Source organism: Erpetoichthys calabaricus, chromosome 3 (assembly GCF_900747795.2).
Source record: "Erpetoichthys calabaricus chromosome 3, fErpCal1.3, whole genome shotgun sequence".
Taxonomy (NCBI): Eukaryota; Metazoa; Chordata; class Cladistia; order Polypteriformes; family Polypteridae; genus Erpetoichthys; species Erpetoichthys calabaricus.
Genome location: NC_041396.2, coordinates 38503769 through 38529241, shown reverse-complemented (window position 1 = coordinate 38529241; position 25473 = coordinate 38503769). Strand labels below are relative to the sequence as shown.

At 38.4% G+C, this 25473-nt stretch overlaps 1 protein-coding gene across 2 annotated transcripts in view; it reads right to left on the bottom strand.

The window, feature by feature from the left end:
- usp49 (ubiquitin specific peptidase 49) overlaps window positions 1–25473 on the bottom strand; it is an 86202-nt gene that overhangs the window by 17055 nt on the left and 43674 nt on the right. For both annotated transcript variants that reach the window (XM_028796635.2, XM_028796636.2), the window contains exons 2-5: window positions 12153–12240; window positions 4338–5799; window positions 3978–4185; window positions 3696–3804 (exon numbers count right to left, since the gene is read on the bottom strand). In XM_028796635.2, the coding sequence (XP_028652468.1) occupies window positions 3696–3804; window positions 3978–4185; window positions 4338–5738 (1718 nt within the window). In that variant the 5' untranslated portion in view covers window positions 5739–5799; window positions 12153–12240. The remainder of the gene's footprint in view (window positions 1–3695; window positions 3805–3977; window positions 4186–4337; window positions 5800–12152; window positions 12241–25473) is intronic.

Below are 25473 nucleotides of genomic sequence, written 5' to 3'. Positions count from 1 at the left end.
AGTGTACCCAAGGGACAGAAAGTGGTGATTGGAGTGGATATCAATGGGCATGTTGGTGAAGGGAACAGTGGAGATGAGGAGGTGATTGGTAGGTATGGTGTCAAGGAGAGGAATGAAGAAGGTCAGAGGATAGTGGATTTTGCCAAAAGGATGGACATGGCTGTGGTGAATACGTATTTTAAGAAGAGGGAGGAACATAGGGTTACGTACAAGAGTGGAGGAAGATGCACACAGGTAGATTACATCCTATGTAGAAGAGTTGATCTGAAGACTGCAAAGTGGTGGCAGGGGAAAGTGTAGTTAAGCAGCATAGGATGGTGGTCTGTAGGATGACGGAGATCAAGAAGAGGAAGAGAGTGAGGGCAGAGCCAAGGATCAAACGGTGGAAGTTGAAAAAGGAAGACTGCAAGGTTGAGTTTAGGGAGGAGGTGAGACAGGCACTGGGTGTCAGTGAAGAGTTACCAGACAGCTGGGAAACTACAGCAGATGTAGTAAGGGTGACAGCAAGAAGGGTGCTTGGCGTGACATCTGGAAAGAGGAAGGAGGAAAAGGAAACCTGGTGGTGGAATTAGGAAATACAGGAGAGTATACAGAGGAAGAGGATGGCAAAGAAGCAGTGGGATAGTCAGAGAGATGCAGAAAGTAGAGAAGAGTACAAGGAGATAAGGTGCAAGGTGAAGAGAGAGGTGGCAAAGGCTAAAGAAAAGGCGTATGATGAGTTGAATGAGAGGTTGGACAGTAAGGAGGGAGAAAAGGACCTGTACTGATTGGCTAGACAGAGGGACGAGCTGGGAAAGATGTGCAGCAGGTTAGGGTGATAAAGGATAAAGATGGAAACATACAAACGAGGAGAGTGTGTTGAGCAGATGGAAAGAGTACTTTGAGAAGCTGATGAATGAAGAGAACAAGAGAGAAAAGAAGTTGGATGATGTGGAGATAGTGAATCAGGAAGTGCAACGTATTAGCAAGGAGGAAGGAAGGACAGCTATGAAGAGGATAAAAAATGGAAAGGCCATTGGTCCAGATGACATACCTATGGAAGCATGGAGGTGTTTAGGAGAGATGGCAATGGAGTTTTTAAACCAGATTGTTTAATGGAATCTTGGAAAGTGAGAGGATGCCTGAGGAGTGGAGAAGAAGTGTACTGGTGCCGATATTTAAGAATAAGGGGGATGTGCAGGACTGCAGTAACTACAGAGGAATAAAATTGATAAGCCACAGCATGAAGTTATGGGAAAGAGTAGTGGAAGTTAGGTTAAGAAGGGAGGTGATGATTAGTGAGCAGCAGTATGGTTTCATGCCAAGAAAGAGCACCACAGATGCAATGTTTGCTCTAAGGGTGTTGATGGAGAAGTTTAGAGGAGGCCAGAAGGAGTTGCATTGTGTCTCTGTGGACCTGGAGAAAGCATATGACAGGGTACCTCGAGAGGAGCTGTGGTATTGTATGAGGAAGTCAGAAGTGGCAGAGAAGTATGTAAGGGCTCATTTATACTTCACACTCAGAACGTGTACGCACCCGGATCATGGCTGCCACGCGTTTCCAGCATTCATTTGATGCGTCCTCTGAGCAGGTCCTCAGAAATTAACACGTAGCGTGTGCGAGTTGCAGTACCAGCAAAAAGTCAGGGGGCGCAGTGTGCTAAAAGTTGGAATGTGACGTCAGAGTCTCTGTTTACAATCTACATGTGACAGAAAGCCGCTTTGCGGACCCTACAAGATCGGTGTGTGCGCTTTGATGTTTGATGAATGGTTCGAAGTGGTGAAATAAAATGCCGACATACAGATGCATTCGTAGTGCTTTTATATTCAAGCGTTGCATATTCCCGATCGTTATGACACGATACATTTTAAAAGTCTCACATACCATCTTCTGTGCCGTCTTTTTTTCTAGGGCTTCCTCCGGTACTGACAGCAGTGGCAAACAGCAATAGATCGCCACACTGAGCACATTAAATGTAGGATATTCCAACTTTCTGCACATTTAGAATCCTCAGATTTATACTTGATATCACTTTCATGATGAAATGCATTGAAGTATGTATGTTATATTTTACAGATAAATCGGTAATTTCGTTTAAATAATGAATACTGTTAATTACACACAAGGGGGTGACATGGTGGTGGAGCGTTAGCGCTGCTGTCTTGCAGGGAGTCACGTCGCTGATATTCCCTGCCTGGAGTTTACATGTTTTCCTGCTGGGTTTCCACAGTGTGCTCCGGTTTCCTTCCAAAGATATGCAGATTTGGTTACACTAAAATGACGCCAGCGTGTATGTGTGTGCTTGTATTCACCTTGCAATGAGCGGATGCCTCGTCCAGGGATTGTTTCAGCCTCGTGCCCAATGCTAGCTGAAATGGAGAAATCCCTGGACTGATGGATTTAATCATTAAACATCCTTTTCAGAGATATTGCGGTAAGGTGTCATCAGAATTTAAATGGTGTTCCAGGCAATTCACAACACAGTGAAGCCAAACCTGTTCTCACCATGATAATATCTTGCATTGCCACCTGGTGGATTCCTCCAGATTTACGTAAAGTACGTGCGCAAGTATAAACAGTACAACGCTTGCGTGGCAGGAGCGTCTGCAGCAGCATGCGTCGTGTGAAGTATAAATCCGGCCTAAGAGTTGTATGAGGGAAGTGTGACAGTGGTGAGGTCTGCGGTAGGAGTGACGGATGCATTCAACGTGGAGGTCATCAGGGATCACCTCTGAGCCCTTTCTTATTTGCAATGGTATTGGGACAGGTTGACAAATGAGATTAGATAGGAGTCCCCGTGGACTATGATGTTTGCTGATGACATTGTGATCTGTAGCGATAGTAGGGAGCAGGTTGTGGAGACCCTGGAGAGGTGGAGATATGCTCTAGAGAGGAGAGGAATGAAGGTCACTAGGAACAAGACAGAATACAGGTGTGTAAATGAGAGGGAGGTCAGTGGAATGGTGAGGATGCAGGGAGTAGAGTTGGCAATGGTGGATGAGTTTAAATATTAGGGATCAACAGTACAGAGTAATGGGGATTGTGGAAGAGAGGTGAAAATGAGAGTGCAGGCAGGGTGGAATGGGTGGAGAAGAGTGTCAGGAGTAATTTGTGACAGACAGGTATCAGCAAGTGTGAAAGGGAAGGTCTACAGGACGGTAGTGAGACCAGCTATGTTATATGGGTTGGAGATGGTGGCACTGACCACAAAGCGGGAGATAGAGCTGGAGGTAGCAGAGTTAAAGATGCTAAGATTTGCACTGGGTGCGACAAGGATGGATAGGAGTAGAAATGAGTACATTAGAGGGTCAGCTCAAGTTGGACGGTTGGGAGACAAAGTCAGAGAGGCGAGATTGCGTTGGTTTGGACATGTGCAGAGGAGAGATGCTGGGTATATTGGGAGAAGGATGCTAAGGATAGAGCTGACAGGGAAGAGGACAACAGGAAGGCCTAAGCGAAGGTTTATGCATGTGGTGAGAGAGGATATGCAGGTGATGGGTGTAACAGAACAGAACAAGATGCAGAGGACAGAAAGATATGGAAGAAGATGATCCGTTGTGGCAACCCCTAACGGGAGCAGCCGAAAGAAGAAGAAGTTTAAACAAAGTGATAAGAATAAGCATGAAGAATTAGCGCATGAAAACACACAAACCTGTATGAGTAATTCATAAGTATCCTATGGTGAAGTAAATTGTGTAATGTTAATAATACTGACCTGAATCTTTTGAGGTGAAGCCGCAAGACCTGAGGTAGTCTAAAGATCAGTAACTGTTTGCATGCTTCTGTAAGAACCAAAGGCTTTGGGGATGACTTTCTCCTTTTACCTATTTGGAAGTGATATTTAAAAAAAAAAAATAACCAGGTTACCTAAATTGTTCCTAGTTCATGTCAAAGCGTGAATTTAAAGGATTTAAAGAGATTCTGACTGCACAGAGCCACTCAGGCCACACAACCAGAATCCTCTTAAAACTACTTTTAAACACATAACACTACTGACTGTTGCAACGATCACAAGCATAGATTCTTCCTTCAAGGGCTTCAGTTTCAGTAAATTTTGCCAGCATCTCTGTCAGTGTGCAGTCATCGTGAAAGGTCATGGCAGAAGCACCTTTCTCGACACAGTGGTAGCGCTCTGGGAACTCAAGAGAAAGGTCCCAAAATGGTTCCACTGTGTTTGACTTGTAGTTGCAAGTCACACAGGTCACCTAGATAAGAAAATTAAAAGAAAATTACAACACAGGTAATTCAATGCAATCTCATTTCAATTGCCAATGCAAGTCTAATTTGTATTCTGTCTCAAGAAAAAACATTGCTATCTAGCTTACCCTTTATACCAACATTATTTTAATTTACTCACCTGGCTGAGCAGCTGCCCATGGAAAATGGTGTTGACAACTTTCAAGACTTGCTTGGTGAGTTTCCTCTGTGAGAAAGGAATAACAATCTTGCGCTTTGTTCCCTCAGATTCCAGCTCCTGCTGCACCTTGTCCAGTAGTTCACACAGAAACTCCTGAGCATCCTGCTGGTCATAGCCACGGAAGGATGGAATGAGATTCCATACAGAATGCAACATGGCAAAGGGAGACACTAAAGCCCAGCGGCCTGACCACATCACTCGAAACAGTGTGTGCAGCTCATGGCAGAGAGACATCTGCCGGGATGAGCGCAGCTCCTTTGGCTGCACCAACTCAGCAGCATTTATTTTTGGGTGCAGGCCCTGTTTGCTGCCCGTGAGGCTGGCTAGTCTTTCGTGTCGACCTGACCCCCCATTGGAGTTAGAGGTACCATTCAATATTTTCCCGGAGACACGAGACTTGCTTATTCCAGAGGTCTTGGCGAGAAGTTCTTCCGTCTCACTGAGATCTAGTGTGAGGAAGCACTCCCGAAACTTCTGCAAGTGACTTAGCACTTGCAAGATTGAGTTCATGTAACATGTGTTTCCCAGGTTCCTAAGCCCTGTAACTCCAGGAGTTATTTGCCGTTTCGGTGTGGAATAATATTGTCTCAGCTTACTGGCATTTCCCAGTGACCTACGAGACACTGAGCTTACCAATAGGGGAGTTCGATTTGCAGGTTCCCGAAACTTAGAGGGAATAATGATAGGTGCTCTTGGTGCTTGGGTAAGGAGGCGGGCACTTTTCCTTGGAGGTGAACTTGCCAGTTCCTCTAACAGTCGTCGCTTAACCTCCTGCCTTCGCTGACGCATCTCTTCTTTCTTCTTCTCAATCTCTTTCTTTCTTTGCTCTTCCTCAAATCTTTGTCTTCCCCTTGAGCTTTTCAGGAACCAGGCCCTCATTGCCTTACTAAGTAGAGCCTGACGTCGATGCCACAATGCTGTCTGCATAGCAGCCTGTCCGCCTGTCTCCTTTTGTTGATGAGAGGAGTTATCAATGGAGGCCAAAGAACGGAGGCTGCGACGAACTGGCTGAGATGGATCGCATTCTTTGCTACACACAGTACTAAGTGCTCCCCGTAGAAGTTTCAAGTCTCCTTCAGCATTGTCATTCAGTACATAGTCATCACAAAGATAGCAAAACACATTGAGTTCATGCACTTCCATGGCCAGTGGGTGCCGCGATTCTTGAAAATGTTTAAGAGCATGCTCCTCTATGTAATGCCCACATGCCACATGGGAACACTTCAGACAAGCCCACACAGACTCTGTGGTTTGGCAGTCTATGCAGTGCCACTTCTGTGGGTTTAGAATAGAGTGGTCCTGGGCTAGACGCAAGCGTCCCACGTGTTTACACCGATCCATTACTCAGCAAAGACATGCGCTCAATCAGGAATGTGACCATCTCCCAGTATAAAAGTTCATCCTGTAAAGAAAGAAAAAAAAAAGAAAGAGAGGGATCAGAGTGCCTTAAAATTGTTTACTTATGATTACATCAAATGTTTATTTTTATTAGAAAGCATGTGAAATCTAAAATTTTATTTTAAATAGTATTGCACTAACAGGTTCAAGGCAAAAAAATGAGAATATCTACCAATATGAAGTGTATAATGTCAAGTTAAATAACGGGCATAGTTATCAAGAAGGAACTAACACAAGGTCCGAGTACCTAAAATTGTAGATCTATTCATCATCAGAACAAATCTTGACAAAAAAAGGCCATTCAGCCCAATAAAGCTCATCAAACAATGCATGTCCTGGCCTCTCCCAGAATCTAAAAATTCTGTATTTGCCTGTTCATACATGTTTATATATACACATACGTGTTATACACTACATACATATATAAACATATTGTGACCAAATATCTTGCCTGGTTTGCCCAGAGAGACTTAACAATACAGCACGGGACTCCTCACGAATGACTTTTGATAATTCAGCTACTATGATGTAACATAAACATTTGCAACATTTGTATGGAGGTTTAAGCCTAACGTAAAGCCTACCCTTACTCTCCTACTGAGGCTTCTACGGACTCTAAAGCCAGGCTGTCACTGGGGAACACTTTCTGTTGTGAAGGACCAGTGCAAAGTTTGCTGCTTGAACTTATCATTTCCAACTCTGAATTTGAAATAAAGTGAAACTAAAAACATATGGGTTAAAAAAAAAAAAAAGAAAAAGTATTTTAGTGCCACAGAATCCACTCGAGCAATAATATACTTCTTTTTCCCTTTCACTCCCACACACAGAGCAAATAAATAATCTTTAGAACTCCGATACTTACTTAAATAGCTATTTAACCCAACACTCCATGATACCGGTCTACAACACCTACATTTAACACTCAACAAATTTGTGTAACTAACCAAAACTTGCTTGAGTAATTTCATTAAAAATAATAATAATACAGCTCTCAAAACATTTAGATTTATGGTTCCAACTCTTCAGAACTACTTCCTGATCTGTCTGTTTCTTGGACAATTCTCTCTGCCTGTTTAATTGCTGTGCCTAAAAGCTACATTTGCCACAATCTTTTCCTATTGGCTCTTCTAATAACTACCATTAGAAATGTATGCTAATTTTAAATTCAGCCAGTGAAAATGTTATACTAAATGTATTACTACAGTAAGCATCTTTTTCAAAATGTATCACTTACTACAGTTTTTATTTTTAATGCAACTGTTTTTGACCTCTAAATCAAATTTAAATGACATGTAAACCTCTGTTTCTGTCAGTGCTGCATTTATTGTTTGTACGAGTATGACAGTCCAAGTTAGCTCCATACTCCCTGGTGGCTTCAGGGAGCCTCTTCAACCTGAAACCATCAATACTTATAGACGCAAGACACAATCTAATGGATTTTTCAATGCTTTACAGATACTGTACCACAAATAGATACTCTCAGTGCAGAGGAATTGGATAAACCAGACACTCTCGGAATTACTAGATGCTACACTTCATACTTCAGAGTGGGAAAGCAGCAGGCCCTGCCGAATTTTACAAAAAAAATTTAATTAAGTTAGCTCCCCTTTTATTAGCAACATTTACAGAAGCCGAGACAATAAAAGTTTAACTCAAACTTTTTTTCAAGTATTAATTACCGTCTTTCCTAAAACAACCAAGGACTTATTATAATGTGCATCATACAGACCAATCTCAATTCTGACTAATGATGTTAAGATACTTTTCAAAGTTCTAGCTAGAAGGATTGAGAAAGTGCTTCCTTCAGTAATATCACGGGAGCAAACCAGATTTATTAAAGGCAGACACTTAGCTTCCAATCTTTGATGGCTGTTTAATGTAATATATTCACCCATAAAGTCTAACACCCCCAAGATCTTATTATCTCTGGATGCAGAAAAAGCTTTCGATATGGTTGAATGGGACTATCTTTTCACTAAATTGCACAAATTTGGGTTTGGCCCGAACATTTATGCATGGATCAAACTACTGTATACCAGTCCAGAAGCTTTAGTTTTTATTAACAACACTAGCGATTTGGCGCGCGCTACGCTGCGCGTTGGATGACCACAGTTGAAGGACTCCCTGTTTAAACGCGCCTGGCAGTCGTGAACTGGGTCCTTCATCGCACCGCATTTGATTTTTGCATGGGAAACAAAATTTCAAAACAAAACCCATGATTCACGAAGTGTGGGACGCAGACTAATCAGAATCGTATACATTGTGTAAATGGTTGTAAGGAAGAGGAGTGGAGACGCGTCATTGCGGTAATGTCTGTGAGTGGTGAGTGTCAGTTTGTTGCGAGCGAGAACGGCGAGAGCGTTCACTCGGAGTTTCTTGGGAGACTGTACGTTTCTGTATATTATGGTTGTTTTGCAATCGTAAGGACCTCTCGTCGGGTGTCTCATTGGCACGCTTTTGCCTCTTTCTTTCGCGATCACGGCGTAATCTGTCTTCTCTCTCTGTAGGGGTTTCAGTTGCCTTTCGTTGTGCGGCAGAGACGCGTCGTTGAGCTAATCTGTGTGAATGCTGAGTGTCCGTTTCTTGCGAGCGACTGGCACGCCTTTGCCTCTTTGCTTCGTGATCACTCTGTAATGTGTCCTCTCTCGCAGGAGCAGGTTCAGTTGCCTTTCGTTTCGGCATTGTTCGATAAGGTCTCCTCTGTACAAGTGCACATGGGTAGCTGAAGACGGAAAGGCATAGTGGGCTGGAAGGGAGAAAATAGAAAATCGCGGCTTCAAACACACGAAGTGGTGACCAGGGGAACCATCCGACTCAGACGCGGGGCTCGAAATACTCAAGTGCACATGTAGCAAAGTGTAAATGTTATTTATAATTTTATTTATTTTTTTGTTATGAACTTCCCCAAAAGACTTGATCCCTGTAAATAGTTAATAGTATATCAACAATATAATCTGTTGTAGTACGGGCGTTAATTAGTGTCACACCTCATAACCTGCATACACCACGTTTTTGGCTGTAACGCCAAAAGCGGTGGACGCTGTAAGGGTAGGTTGTGGTTTCTGTTTCTTTTGTGATTTTTTTCATTTCATTTACTTTGTGTTAATAATTTATATCGATTTCATTTATTATTTAATAGGCAGAGGGGAGAAGACGTTAATGTGACACTCTGTGTATTTTCTTTACTTTTGTTTTGAAAAAGTATGCTATATATATATATATATATATATATTTTTTTTTTCTTTAATTTTCACTTGTTGAGAATATATAATTAGGATTTTTTTTGTATAAAGTCTATGTGTATTGTAAATAGTTCTCTTTGGAAAATTGGATTCATTTTTTTTTGTAAATAGTTTTTATATGTACTGTAATGTGTTTGTATAAATAAAAACGCGAGAAGCGCGGTGGACGCTGTAGGGGCAGAGGGGAGAAGACGTTAATGTGAGGCTCTGTCTATGTCTTTACTTTTCTTTTGAAAAGATTTTTGGGAACAGGAAAAATAAAAGCAAAGGGGAAAGAACGGAGGGGGGTAAGCAGGAATTCTGAGAGGGGAAGGACTGGGGCTTTTCTACGGGGTGGCTATACAGCCAAAAGGAACCCAGACCCGGACACGGACACCGCGCTGGGCTTTTATTATACAGATTATTTCAGACTACTTCAAACTAGAACGTGGTACTAGACAAGGATGCCCCCTGTCACCACTAATATTTGCAATCACCATTGAGCCATTGGCTATTTACTTTCAAAATGCTTCTGAGATGAAGGAGATTATCAGTGAGATTTTCTGTTCAAGTCCTTCTCTATATATAGATGATATGGTACTATATATATCAGATCCACAAAATACTGTGCCTGTAGTCCTAATAGCACTAGCAGAATTTCAAAAGATATCTGGATTCAAAATTAATTTGAATAAAAGTGTGCTTTTCCCAGTGAAATGTATAGTACAAAACATTAGATTGGACACCCTCCCTTTTATCATCTCACATAACTTTAAATACCTAGGGGTAAACATCACAAGTAAATATAAAGCTCTTTTTCAACAAAATGTTGCTGTCTGCATGGAAAAACTTAAACAAGATGTGCACAGATGGTCTACTTTCCACCTCAGTTTACCAGGGAGAATCAACACTGTCAAGATGAACATCCTTCTTAAGTTTCTCTTTCAAAGCATTCCCTTATACATTAACAAATCATTTTTTAAGAAAATAGATTCAATAATAACCTCAATAATTTGAAATTCAAACCTCCATGCATCCATAGGGCGACCATACAACAACCTAAAGCAGAAGGTGGCATGGCTCTACCTAACTTTCAATTTTATTATTGGGCAGCAAATATACAAGCTATAAAAAACCTGGACATTGCCACAAACAGAAGAACACACAAAGGCTTGGTCTGCAATAGAAATAAAATCCTGCAGTACTTCTTTATATTCCTTGCTTTGTGCCCCAGTAAATAAAAGTTATCAATATACTAACAACCCAATTGTCCTTCATTCACTCAAAAGATGGACCCAATGTTGGAAACACTTCAAGATAGAGAAGCTTTTATCTGTGGCACCTCTACACGATAACCACCTTTTTCAACCCCCTCAAACTTACAGTTTTTAATGTCTGGGAAATGTATGGGATTAAATTCCTTGGATATTTGTACACAGATAATGTCTTTGAACCCTACGAACAATTACACTCCAAATTTTGCTTCCCATCAACACACTTTTTCCACTATCTCCAAATCAGAAACTTTTCTAAACAAAATCTGCCCAACTTACCTCATCTCCCACCTATTTCTATTCCAGAAGAAATACTGATCACTCTTGAGAACTCAGACAGCATCTCTATAACATCTAAAACCATTTTAATTTTCCTTCCTTTCAAAGATCCCAGAGCACAGTGTGAAAAGAATCTCTTACTCAACATTTCAGAAAAGGAGGGGAAGGCAGCCAACCATGCACAGAATTCACTCTACCTCCATATGCGCAAAGCATACAATTATTCAACTTAAAATCTTTTATCAAGCACATCCACCCTGTTTAAAACTGTCCAAAACATTTTCAGTGCAAGATCCATCCTGCGAATATTGTAATCAAGCTCCAGCCTTGTTGAGCCACATGTTTTGGCATGCACCAAATTAACACCATTCTGAACCAAAACTTTTTAATGCATATCAGACTTGGCGTCACAATCACTCTTATTACATTAACAGCTGTGTCTGGTGTACTCCCAGATGGGCTTAAAGTGGAGAAAGACAAAGAAACTGCAATTGCCTTTATTATACTACTAGCACATAGACTTATTTTGCTCAACTGGAAGAATCCTATCCCACCTCTTTTAAGTCAGTGGGTAACTGATGTTAAATACTATTTGAAACTGGGAAAAGAAAAAATCAAACTCTCACTTAGTCGATCTGTTCAAAACGTTTTTAAAACCTGGCAGGATCTAATCAATAACATTTTAGAATAAGTTTTAATATTGGGGAATAGGACAGTTCATAATGTATTGTAGTCTTGTTTACTCAGTAAAGCTATTGATGGCATTTGATAAAGTCTAATATTTTACTGTAATATATATATATATATACATACAGTATATATATATATATATACATACAGTATATATATATATATATATATATATATATATATATATATATATATATATATATATCGGTTTTTACCACAAAAGTTAGAATTTTAGACACAGAAATCTTGTTCTTTAATAGAATGTAAGTTGGACTACATTCATATGCTATTAGAGAGATGGGACAGAAGGAACGTCCTATTGGGAAGTAGCATATGTGTACTACCAAGCGGTAGGTACAGCTCATAGAATTTTGAAAGAAACTCTTCACCTGATCTGGTTGCATTATAATGCAACTCAAACCACTACTTTCATTTCATTATATAAAATAGGTGGATTTTTTTACCTTCTTTACAAATTCTGAGCAATTCTTTTTTTGTAAAAAGAATTCTGCTTTTTTGTAAAAATCTGAGCAGCAAGCAGAAGGTGTAGCATCACAAATGTTAATTTAGAAAGCTCCCACAGCATGTAAACACAGTAGTTTGGTGACCACACTTGATTATTCTTATTATTGTTGTGTAGCAGATACACCTGACATATGGTTAATTTGTATGTTCATGTGAAAGAATTGATACATCAAATCCTAGCTTGGCTGATGGTGATTAAAAGATCTAATACTAAATTATCATACACTGGGTTATTTAAAGACAGTAAATCCTATTGCAAATCGTAGCTTTCAACAGGAATAGCAAGGTACAAGTATGGTACAGGTAAAGTGACACTACAAAACCTACTTTAAATACAGATTCCATAGACTTCTTCCTCCTGCACTTACCTAGTACTCACTAAGGATGTGGACTGGAATATTAACATCTCAGACATATTGATGTGCAGGTTTGTTCATGCTTCACAGGCAATTCAGTCTGGAAGATGAAAATAAGAAATTATGATCATTGAAGGGAAAATAGACAAAAACTACAGATTACAGCAGTGCATTCAAGTATACAGTTAGGAAAAGTAGAGATGCCAATCTAGATGGAAAATACACGTGTCTGTTCAAGGATATGGACCATCTAAAACATATCAAAGATATATCTGAACTTCTAGACTAACCACTCCATAATTTAGTTGAAGATTATGCATACGAATAAATGAACAAAGATAACCTTCTTTTATAAGGCCTCAGGGGGATCATTCATTTAAACATATTTTTATTCCACACTAAGTCAACAGAATAAGGAAAACACAAAAGGTGTGTGCTTTACTTTAAAGTAAGAAGAAACATTAACAAGTTTTAAAACAAGGAAGCACAACAGCTCTTATGAATTTACTGGAGATTTAGCTTAGAGCAGCACATATAATCATGACATGGATAGGTTTAAACAGCTAACTCTCAAACATTTGACACCATACACGTTGGTTATGTTGACCACAGGAATTTAGATAATGCCATTTCTAAAGAGAAGCAAATCTGCTTGCAGCTCCTCTATTCACAGTCACCGGAAAACCTTTCTATTCTTCTTTCGGCTGCTCCCATTAGGGGTTACTACAGTGGATCATCTTGTTCCATATCTTTCTGTGCTCTGCATCTTGCTCTGTCACCCCCATCACCTGTATGTCCTCTCTCACCACATCCATAAACATCCTCTTAGGCCATCCTCTTTTCCTCTTACCTGGCAGCTCTATCTTTAATATCCTTCTCCCAATATACTCAGCATCTCTCCTCTGCATGTCCAAACCAGTGCAATCTCGCCTCTCTGACTTTGTCCCCCAACCGTCCAACCTGAGCTGACCCTCTAATGCAGTGTTTCCCAACCTCGGTCCTGGGGGCACACTGTGGCTCCAGGTTTTTGTTTTAACCAGCTTCTGTTTTTAATTGGACTCCTGGGCTAATTAAGTGATGTGTTATTTTCCAAGTTCTGTGTTTTGTTAAAATGTACCAAGCAGTTATATGTGAGTAATGTATTTTTTTTTCTTTTTAACAATATTTTCATCTTGATTTTCATTCTACTTTTCTAGGTGTTCTAATTGTTTAATTAATCCATTATTTACTAATAAATGGGTCTGATGCTAAAGTACTTGCAGCCTTTGATTATTCAGTGTTGTTTGCCAGCGTGTCTGCTCTGCTCATTTTTAATTGTCATTAATAAGATACAATGAAGGGGAAAAACTGCACAGAGTAAGGACAAAATATAATGAAATCAACAAAAGAGAGTTAAGCATTTAAATCTATGGCAAAAGCAGAAATATTTCTAAATGTCTTATAAATGTAAAAATCATACTGCTGTGCTTTTTTGAATATAGAATAAAAGAAAATAATACCAGCTAATTAAATGAGATCAGTGCTATCAGGTGTTGTCACTGATTAGGAATCTGGTTGGAACAAAAACCTGCAGCCACACTGTGCCCCCAGGACCGAGTTTCGGAAACACTGGTTTAATGTCCTCATTTCTAATCCTATTCATCCTCAACACACCCAGTGCAAATCTTAGCATCTTTAACTCTGCCACCTCCAGCTTTCTGGTCAGAAACAGAAAAAATAAATTCAACTGTTGAAGCCCAATTCTACAGGCATTATTTATACAAGGACCTAACACTTCTATTACGGACTTTTTGCAACCTTTTTTTTTTTTTTTTTTTTTAAAAAGACCACATTTTTTGCACTTTACACATTTTTGAAATAAAAATACTTGTGCTTATTTCTAAAATTTTACTTAGCAAAATCTAGATTCCCCATTATTCTGCTAAACAGGTTATTAGCTTTAAAAAGAATACATAGTTTATTGTTTCACAACAGAACTTTTTAAAATTGTCTTAGTGTATGATATTAAGTTTTTCCATCACTGAGTAATTTCTTTTGTGTGGATGTATGACCAATATCCAAATATGTGTGAAAAAATGTTTTTTAATCTGCACTTTTTTTAAACCTACCCTTTTTTTCCATTTGCAAGTTTTTTGGGGGGGGGGGGGTAAAACTGACTTATGTTAAACAATGATATTAAAGAATCATAAACCAAACTGTAATGAAAAAAAAAAGGACTTGGAAGTTTAAGAAATATATATATATATAAATAAATAAATTACATGCTAGAGAAGTATTGTATTCCTAGAAAAATGTGTGATTTATACAACTGATGCAGAGATTATTTTACCTGCCAAAAAACAGGTGCAAATATCGCTTCCACAATTTAATTTTTCTTTTTCTGAGTACTTCTGATGACCACCATAATGGAATTCTTTTTATACAAAGAAACGAAAATCTTGCAAGGTAGCATTCCAGTGGAATATTGTGTATACAGAAATTGAGCTGTTCATTGTTCACTTCATTAGATCATTTAAAAATTATTGAAACATTTACAGAATTGGGGAAACATGCCAACTTATCAATAACTGAGCAAGTAAAAAATTGTGACATCACAGCTGTCTGAAGTAGAAAGAGTAAGAATCACTATTCCAAAAGAAACCAGCAGATGGTGCCATAGAGTAAAAAATGTGCATTTTCAAAATGTCAAGACATTTTACAAAACACAACTACTTTTTTGGGAAATTATTTGATCATTTTGTCTTTTTCAATAAATAAGTCCTGAAACACACAACAAAGATTCTACAGTCTGAAAAAAAAATTTTCAAGCCAGTTAAATAGCTAAATGTAAATGCCTTCAACAACATAATATGCATATATATCCTAAGGAAGAGGAGGACTATCAGCAGTCGCCAACTCCAGTCCTGGAGGACCAACGTGGCTGCAGGTTTTCATTCTAACCCTTTTCTTAATGAGTGCCCTTTTTTGCTGCTAGTTAACTTCTTCTGAACTAATTTTAATTGACTTGCTCTTGAAGACTCAGATCCCTTAATTGTTTCTTTTTCCTTATTTAGCAGCCAAAAAATAATGATACAAAATGAGCCAAAACAACTGGTGTCCATCATACAATATATGAAAATAAAGAAAGATGAAGGTCTCAGGAATGTTGATCTGCTCAGGTCCTCAAAACATTTTATCATTGCTCTTAGAAAGAGAAAAGCAACAATTTTGGAAATGTCTGTTAATGCACCACGAAAGCTGCAAAAAGCCTTGGAATTGAAGAACGGGTTTAATTAACAACAAGAATCGACATCTCATTAAGCAGCTGGTTGGGGTGAAAGTGGTTGGAGTTTGAGGCCCTAACTTAGTTGGTCTTTTGTTGTCTCACTCACTTTACATTTCATTTCTGTTTGGGTGCCATTTAAGGAAAGAAATGAAGCAATTCAGAGGAACGATGAAGAAATTCAGGGGAAGAAATCTTAAGAAAGCAATTCAATTAAAGTGAATTCACAAGAATTTAATTAGCAGCACAAACAGGGCACTCATTAAAAAAAGGGTTAGAATGAAAACCTGCAGCCACTGTGGTCCTCCAGGACTGGAGTTGGCGACCCCCCAGACTATATGATAAACTAAACAGTAAATGAAGCAAATCTATAACTGATTCACTGCCTTAGCTATGCAACTGAAAAAAACATTTCAATTCAGAATTACATTTCACTGGGAAGTAAGAATCTGATAAATGAAGAGCCAGAAAGTAAAACATTGAGCTAAATACTAGCTAAAGTGAAGCTATCAACAAGCAGTAATAATGACATACCAGGAACACACAATGACAGCTTGAATTTAGACACACATAAAAAATAAAGCACTGTTTAACAACTTCTTAAAACAATGAAAATTTATTGATTACCTTTAAATAAAATGTATAAAAAAAAAGAAGAAAAAATCTTTGGAAAGACTTTATGCAGTCTGGTTCCTGGCCGTTAAGTGGCAGACATACTGGAATGTCTGAAGAAATGCACTCCAGAGGAGACTATCGGTCCTGGCATATGACAGTTATTTGATTTAGTGATATTTACTGAGTCCCATTGCTTCTCTGTTTATGTTGTGGAATAAAACTATGTAACTAAAAAAATATCCTGCACATCACTTGTGAACATTTACTGCATATAAGTCATTGTCCCAGTTTTTCAGCCAGCATAATCTTAGGACCAACACTCCATCCACTCTTAAGTGGAATTGTGCTCTCACACTCAATGCTTCTTTATTGTTGTTAGAATTTCCTGTTTGAGACAGCACATGAAATAATGGAGGCGGCTACTGAATAGGTTAGAGGTCGCACATAAGGTGGACAATGTATGAACAGTCCTGATAAATTTGACACAAAAAAAATCTTAAGTTTAACAAGAGTCAGAAGAAAGCAAAATATGAGGAAGCAAAGTTAGTGGAAACTGAAGAACTGACAGTTACAGAAAAACAAAATAATGACAATGACCAACTGGGAAAATCCTGGGTTGCTACTGGAATTATGGCCAACAGGGGGCGCTTACGCTGTGGTCTGAATGTGGATCCCAATGCCCTGCTGCTGTAACGGGTACACAGTGCTATAAAAATAGCACCATCCTTTGGATGAGATTTAAAACTGAAGTACTGAATCTCTGTGGTCCTTAAAGATCCCTGGGCATGCGTTGTAATGATTAGGCTATATCCTGATGTCCTGGCTAAACTGCCCACTCTGGCCTGGTCATTTTTGCCCCCTAACCATCCCCGGTTTCTAATTGGCTAAAACTATCTCTCACCCCTTAACCACCGAACAGCTAATGTGTGGCGAGTGTACTGGCAAAAAATGGCTTCCTTTGTATCATCCAGGTGAATGCTGCACATTAGTAGTGGTTGAAGTGGCTCCTTACTCTCAAAATAAAGCACTTTGAGTAGTGAAAAAAACTCTATATAAATGTAAAGAATTATTATTATTATTATTTAAAACAACAGAAATGAAGGTGAATGGAGGAAAAAACAAAAAAAACAACAAAAAAAAAGCAAAAGGAATTCAAAAACAATTGTAACATTATTAGAATGCACATTTTACATCCTGAGGGATTATTTACTGTTGCTGGGGACCTTAACATGGCAAACTTCAGGAATGTTCACCCTAAATATCACCAGCATGTCACCTACCACACAAGGGGTGCTAATACCAAGAATCACTACTATACTTCAATAAAAGATGTTCATTACCAGGTACTGTGCACTGCCACGGATTACTTTTCAATACTCCTACTGTCAGCTTATAAACAGGGATTGAAACATGAAAAGCCAACAAAAAAGTACTTCAGTCCTCAACTAAAGAAGTTGAAGAAAAACAGCAGTACTACTTTGATTGCGTAAGCTGGGGCCTGTTTAGAGACTCCTCATCCAGATATGGCCGAGTATGCAGTGTACGGGGATCCATCAATAAACTTGTTCTTTGCTATGTACCTACAAAAACAAATCGTGTATTTTCTAATAAGAAATCATTGATCACCAGAAATATACTGAAAGCACATACAGTAATACATTTTGAAACAACGATTTGTAAACATACAAGAAATGCAGATACAACATCAAAAACACCATCAAAGTGGCTAAATATCAGTATGAAGGTAAGCAAAAGACTAAGTATAGCAGCTGACCAATGGCAGGGGCTAAAGATGCCTCTTGGGAATTACAGTATATTGATGAACTTTCCTGGGATTATTTACCCAGTTTTGTTCACACATGTGAACATTAACTAGTAAATTCTTCAGGCTGCCTAAATACAACATATAGGCCCTTTCGTACTTTCAATTTAGGAAATGTTCAGAGAAAAGTCAAGCAAAATAACACCCTTTATTGGCTAACTAAAAAGATTCCAATATGCAAGCTTTGGCCTCGAAAGCTTGCATATTGTAATCTTTTTAGTTAGCCAATAGAAGGTGTCATTTTGCTTGACTTCTCACTACATCCAAAATGGCTAACACAGTACAACACCCTAGTACTACAGAAATGTTCAGAGAAATTCACTGGGATTTGCTTGTTCATAAATACCAGGGCAACCCAGCAGTTTTATCAGTCAACAGGAAAGTCACATCCCAAGAAAGGAAACAGGAATCTTAAGTTCAGTGGGTGTTTGCATATCACTGGCACGTATCTTGTTTCTTAAAAAAAAGAAAAAAAAAATACACATGAATGGTAATGCTCAAGTGCCTCATATATTTATTTTCTTATGTTGCACTATACAACAAAATGCCTTTGAAATATAAAAACAGAAAGAACGTAAAAGTGAAAAACAAGCAGGCAAAATACAAAGCCTTCAATGAACAATGCACCCTGTAGGCACCATAGCACAGACTGAAATTCTTGTAGTAGAATCTTCCTCGTATGTTAAGAACATGATCACATATAATGCGATACAAAGTGGTTTATGCAGTACATAGAATGCCACGTGTTACAGTGTACTAACATAAATACAGGGTGTAACCTCCTGAGGCTACAACACAGGCCTGCATTCTAGTTTGCAAATGATCATACAAATGTCCTCCTGTGGAATATCAGTCCATGCCTTTTCGACCTGGGGTGTAGGAGACATGCTACTCAATATGCACTTGATCAGGGAGTGGTCTGTGATGAAGAGCCTTCTAGAACACTGTTGAATTGCTTGGGCACAATGGCGATGTACATTACACTGCACAACAATTTTTTTTGAAAAGTCTTTGCTGATCATGACAGTATGCACAAATATACTTTTGGTTTTATTGCATCACGTAGGAACTCTGAGAAACAGACATTTATATGTTTACTGACAATAACATATTTAGTTGCATTTATGTTTCGCATAAGCTAATTAAATTCAACAGAATTAAAAGCGTTTTGCTCTCAGTGTCTGGTGCACCACGTTGCAGTGTCCAACAGCAGTCAGCAAGCATTGATGGATTCCAGTTGCCCTGGTATCGTTTGTCCATCGTAGCAATGTCCTGGTGAAACCTTTCACCGTGTTCGTCACTGACAGCAGAGAGATTTGCGGGGAAGAAATCCAAGTGTGAGTGGAGGAAATGAACCTTGAGTGACATGTTGCACTTCATTGTCTTGTATGCTTTGAGAAGTTTGTCTACCAGCTGAATATAGTTTGGGGCTCTGTAATTGCCCAGAAAATTGTCAACAACGTCTTTGAAGGCTTTCCAGGCAATTTTTTCCGGCCCAACTAACAGACCTTCAAACCGCTTGTCACTCATAACATATCTGATCTGGGGGCCAACAAAAATGCCCTCTTTGATCTTGGCGTCAGTTATTCTTGGGAACATCTGTCTTAAATAACGAAAACCTTTGCCTTCCTTGTTCAGTGCTTTCATGAAATTCTTCATGAGTCCCAGTTTTATGTGAAGAGGAGGCAAAAATATCTTTGCCGGGTTGACAAGTGATTCATGTGCCACACTTTTCTGTCCTGGAACAAACTTGTTACAGAGTGGCCAGTTCTGTCGAGAACAGTGCAACTCTTTGGCACGGCTGTCCCATTCACAGATGAAACAACAGTACTTTGTATAGCCAAGCTGCAGTCCTAGTAACAGAGCAACGACTTTAAGATCTCCACAGATATTCCAGTTGTACCTGCTATACTGGATGTGCTTCAGCAACAGTTCCATATTCTCAAAAGTTTCTTTCATATGTGCTGCATAGCCAACAGGTACTGAAGGATAAACATTGCCATTGTGTAGCAGGACAGCTTTCAGGTTTAACATTGACGAATCAATGAAGAGACACCACTCTTCCGGGTTGTGATCACAACCCAAGGCCGAGAACAATCCTTCAATGTCACAACAGAAACAGAGACTGTCAACTTTTGCAAAAAATTTGGTTATATCAGGATGTCGGCCTCGAAACACAGAAATTTTCGTACCTGGTGACAACAAACACCATTCCTGCAGTCTTGAACCCAGCAGCTCAGCTTTTGCTTTTGACAGACCCAAATCTCTGACCAAATCGTTCAATTTGGACTGTTATCAGATGTGGATCGCCTGATGAGCACGGTTCAAAATCCGGGTCAATGTCACCGTCAGTACCCTGCATTGCAGTTTCTTCATCTGGTTCGTCTAAGGTCCAATCCTCTGGTGGTTTCAGAATTGGAAGACTGTCGTCATGTGGCACGGGTCTCATTGCTGAAGGCAGATTAGAATATTCAATTGACTTCTTGTTTTTGGTAGAGAAACCAGACATTAGTCAAACAGAAGTAACAGTTTGTCACATGGTCTTTCTGTTCTCGCCATATCATCGGAACAGCAAACTGCATCGTCTTTCGAGTGCCTCTGAGCCAGGCTCTCAGACTGACAGCACATGTCGCACAGCAAATGTGAGGTGCCCATTCCTTGTCTTGATCACCAATTTTGCAGCCGAAATACAGATGATAAGCTTTCTTCACAAGAGCAGTCACCCATCGTCTCTGTGGCGCAAGTGTATATTCGCCACAGATATAGCAGAATGTATCGTGGCTGTTACGACATTGACAAGACTTATTGCTCAACACCAAAACGTCTATAGCATCAAGCTTGCTTACTGTTATATTGCTATAGATACTATACTTTACTATACTGATACTATACATACACAGTCACTATCTATATTAACCAAATGAGCAGGATCGGTGTATGCAAGCCACTCTTATAGCATGCTGAGACAGCGTCAAGCTCGTTCAGACCTGCCCAGGATGTCAACTTCCACAGAACAGCTTCCAACCTGGCCTGATTCCATGCCTGGACATGCTCAGGCTGCGCAAACCGTTGTTGATAAGTCACTTACGGGAGCGAAAATGTTTGGATACAAGTATAAGAAAAAATCATGACAAAACTGAAGATTTCTCTGAAATGGTATGTGATGGGTAAATTTTGATGGGATATTCAAATCTAAAAGAAATAACCAACAGTGTTCACAAAGCAAAATTTTTGTTGTGCAGTGATTATTCTACTGGAAAAATATCTTCCATTTCACATAGGAAAAGTATCAGGACCAGCTGGATTATGTCCTCCCCTCAAACTCCAAATACAAATGAGCACTATAGTGAAGAGCATCTCACATCATGATGTCCAGCCTGTGTACTGTATTTCACAGGTGTACACATGATAGATGTAGCTATTCACCAGGTCTCCATTGGACTCAATAATTACTGCATCACGAAGGAATACAGAATACCATTCTTCCCTTCAAAATCAGCCCATTCAAGAACCACCACAGGCTAAGTAGCGATGATGATAAGTGAGTGGCAGTCATTCCAGGGAAAGTTTGTGGCTGCACTCCTCTTCAAAACTATGATTACATATTGTCTGGAGTGGATACTTCTGTGACATTAGCATGGCATTAGTTCCAGTATAGGCAGCTATGGCTGTTGCATCTGTCTCAACCTCCTTTCTGATGCCACAGTCCTGACATACATCTGAACAGGCTGTTACTGGGCTGAATTTGTGACAAATGAATGAGAGAGGGAGGCTGGTCTACAATAAGACAATCGGACTCAATGTCGCTATTTGAAAATAATTCAAATTTTATTTAAAAAAAGGCTAAAGCAAACATTTGATTGTCAAACAACAGTCTGTTTTTTACCTGCGGCAATTTTGGCATTGTGTTACTTCAGACGCACTATGCAAAGCTGCAGTATTTTACTGATCTGCTTTTGTGCCTCACTTCCACAATAAGCCTTATCATAATTTTAAATGGTTAGCTTGTTATCTTCATTAGTAAAAATGTACAGTCAGACCCCTTTATATAAGTTTTTTTTTTTTTTTTGCATTTCCATTCCCACTGCTCTGCACTTTGATCTACAAGTGTGCTAGAGCAGATTTTTTAAAAACTTCTACAGTGTCCTAAAATAGTTTCTTGGCACCTGATTCTGTAAAATTCACTCTTAAACTTGAAATCCCTGTTTAATGATAAGAACTTATATACCAAATGAAAAATAACTGTCATAATTCTGATTTTCCTTTTATTATTCTGCTTTAAAACAACTTTCATGAGCATCATCAGCAAACATGTGATGTCCCACAATTAGTCTGTCCTGTGTTGCTGCTGGCTTAACTCATTATGACTAAAACAATATTCAGGCCACCTTTACTAAAGTATTGCTGCATCTCTATTGAAGAAAAAAAGTAGACCCACACTTGAAACTGTGACAATCTTGCTTTTCCAGGTGAGTCTAGAGAGACCAACTAACATTTTATTATGAATGCCCCGATATAAATTATACCCTGCCACCGCTCATTGAACACCTCCAAAACACTAAAACAAGTCCGCAATCAACCTGTCTCACTCTTATCTCCTCTTTTACTGTGCTCACTATTCTCACCTTATTGCTGTCTTACTAACTAACCAGTATTCCTCCTGATCCTAAGCTGCTCTAGCTGTGCCTGTTTGGCACCGAGACATGTTACAATACATTTGCACCACAGGACTCCAGCGTTTTACAAGTGTGACTCAAGCAAAAGTGCAGATGCCTAAGAAAAAAAAAAGTTAAATTGTTAATAATTATGTAGTGAAATACAGTACTAGCACACGTAACTTGTTTCAGATTTCAGTTGCATTTTTGTGTCTGCTTTTATGGCTCACTGTCCCAAAAAGGACCTTTGCACCCAACTGTCAAGTACTAGAGTGGAGGAGAAAAAAAAAAAAAAAAAGAGAGAGAGAGAGAGGTGCAGATACTTGGGATTTTGATGGCTCTTATATTTAAATGACAGTTGCAAGGATTTTTTTCCCTGTTAGTGTTAATTCTTGCTGTAGTCACTACTGCAGCCATTATCATAATAATAAAATGTTAAAAAAGCATGTACAAACATATATATTCATGTCCAGAATTGATAACCGAAGTTTGAATATATTCAAATATGGACTTATTTTTTATTTGAATATTTGAACCTTATTTTTTGGCTAATTTGACAGCCTTAGTCTACATACTAGGGTTCTATTTTAATTTCCAAAAGTGTTTTCCAAGAAGTTACTTATTTAACAGTATTTTAGTAAAAAAATACATGTGCTTGGGGATGTTGTGAGCATACATGCACACATGTGGATGACTTCACATGTGAATTATGCAATGTGAGATTTATTCATGATATTGTTTGCTGTTGTCCAACATTACTCACTATAGACTTGTATTGTATTAGAAACTTTTTTTTTTTTTTTTTAATCTCTTATCTGTATGAAAACATGATAAAAAATGTCTTACCTATCAACTACAAACTACATAGGCAAGGAACATATAACAAAAATAAAAGTAAATAAATAAATTTTAAAAAAATTTTTGGGTGGAGTATTCCTTTAAAATAGAAAAGAAAGAAAAAAAAGATAAAAGGGCAGGACTTTAGTGGTCTCTGTCACAGCTTTATTTAACAAATCAATAGATTCAAGCACAGGCAGCAAAGAGGTTTGGACAAAACTGGAGGGACGTTAATAATGGTAGTTTGTCTGCCTATTTACTGAAAGCCTTCCCTTAAAATCTGTATCCTCATCTCAACTTTGGCCAGTTTGACCGTTTCAGCCCATACTGAACTGCATCCAGCAGGTTTCTCACTCTTCTTTTTCTAGTCTGTTTTTTTGTGACATTCTGTAATAATAACTAAACAAGTTATATGATAAAAGTTATTACATATGTTTTCCATCAGATGTGCTGCCAAAAATATACATTATATATGTAATGTCACACACGCACAGATGGGATGATGGGCTTAATTAAGAGAATGGTAAGTTGGAACTGGGGTGGATGATAAGCACTAATGCCTCTGCAGACCCTTAGAAGAAAAGTCCTCATGACATCCTCACTCCAGCCTCCAGTACTGACCTCACTTCCGTTTCCTACCCTAAAAGCACACCCCTTCCTGTCATCCCTCTATAAAGCCGACATTCTGCCTATACAGTTCAGGTGTAGACTCAGTCTATTGATACTACTCGTGGTGTTTTTTATTCTTGCATTATCATTCAAGTATATGGGGTGGCTACCTCAAACCTTTTTCTTGGTTTTGTCCCTTTCTTAAAATATGTTTTCAAAATCCATTGATAAGAAATATTCCAAAAAAATACAAATGTAAAGAGCTACTCATATAATGCTACAATAAAAATCTAAAAGTTTTCTTGAATCAAAGATCCCTCATATAAACATGCCACCTATTGTATATAAATGTACATTAAAAACAAAGACCTTTGTGTCAGATTTATCACAAAAATCTCTCATTATTCCAAGACAGCTTGCTTAATGTTTTAATTAATTTGTGTACACAATTTGTTGAGTTGTTCTACATTCAAACTAAATACAAAAAGACTGGTTAGTCTACCTTTTCTATTAAGACATTTAAAAAAAAATGATGGCCAGGAATATAAATTCACATTCTAACATAAAAACAGCAGGAAACAAGGTGCCTTTCTTAATCTCATACATTAAAACAGCAGTCCCTGGCATGGTTGAATGGTTTAACCTATAGAAAAAAAAAAAACACATTGCATTCAATAGAACTTCAAATTAAAAGACTCAAAAAATAAAAAAGGACAAAAATGGGTAGAAATTCCAAGGATCTCACTAACACCACAACAGCTCAAGATAAAAGATGTGATCAAATAAATATAAGCATTTTTTCCTGTATAGCTACAGTTGGCAAGTATTCAAATATGTGACTGTGTCTAATAGAAGATGTCGAAGTAAAAATATAAATAAAAATAAAAAAGACAGCTAAAGACAGCTAAAATATTAACATAAAAGAACACTAGCTATATCTTTTTCTTAATTTTCACACAACTGAAAATGAAAAAAAAGTATATGTAAAAATTACTAATAAAATACTAGAGTATGGCAATAGGCATATAATTTATGATTTTGTTCATACTGTTTTAGCACAGTCAAATTATACAAAAACTTGCTGTGCTACCAGTCTAAGATGGAGTGAGACCTAAGTAATCAGTATACACCTCAGCAAATTCATCATTAACATTTGCAGTGCACCACCTATTGGAAAGAATTTTGTAATGCATGTAGTAAGAAAATGTACTTGATTTTTCATTCCAACAGACGGCGCATCATAAACATTAGCACTTTCATGAATCCCATATCAAATGATATATAACACTGACATAGTCCCAGGCACACAGATACACAGACACTTGTTCTTTTATTAGTTTAGATTAGGGTTTGAATACTCATTAAAAATAATACTTAGGTTAAATGTTCTATGCTCAAATACATCTAAGTGCTAATTAATACATGGAAATATGCACATAACGTTCCTTCATATGTTTCATTATTATTTATATTTTTGCTTGCGGTGCATCTGCAAAGCATGCAACACTTATGACTCATGCACTTATGACTCAG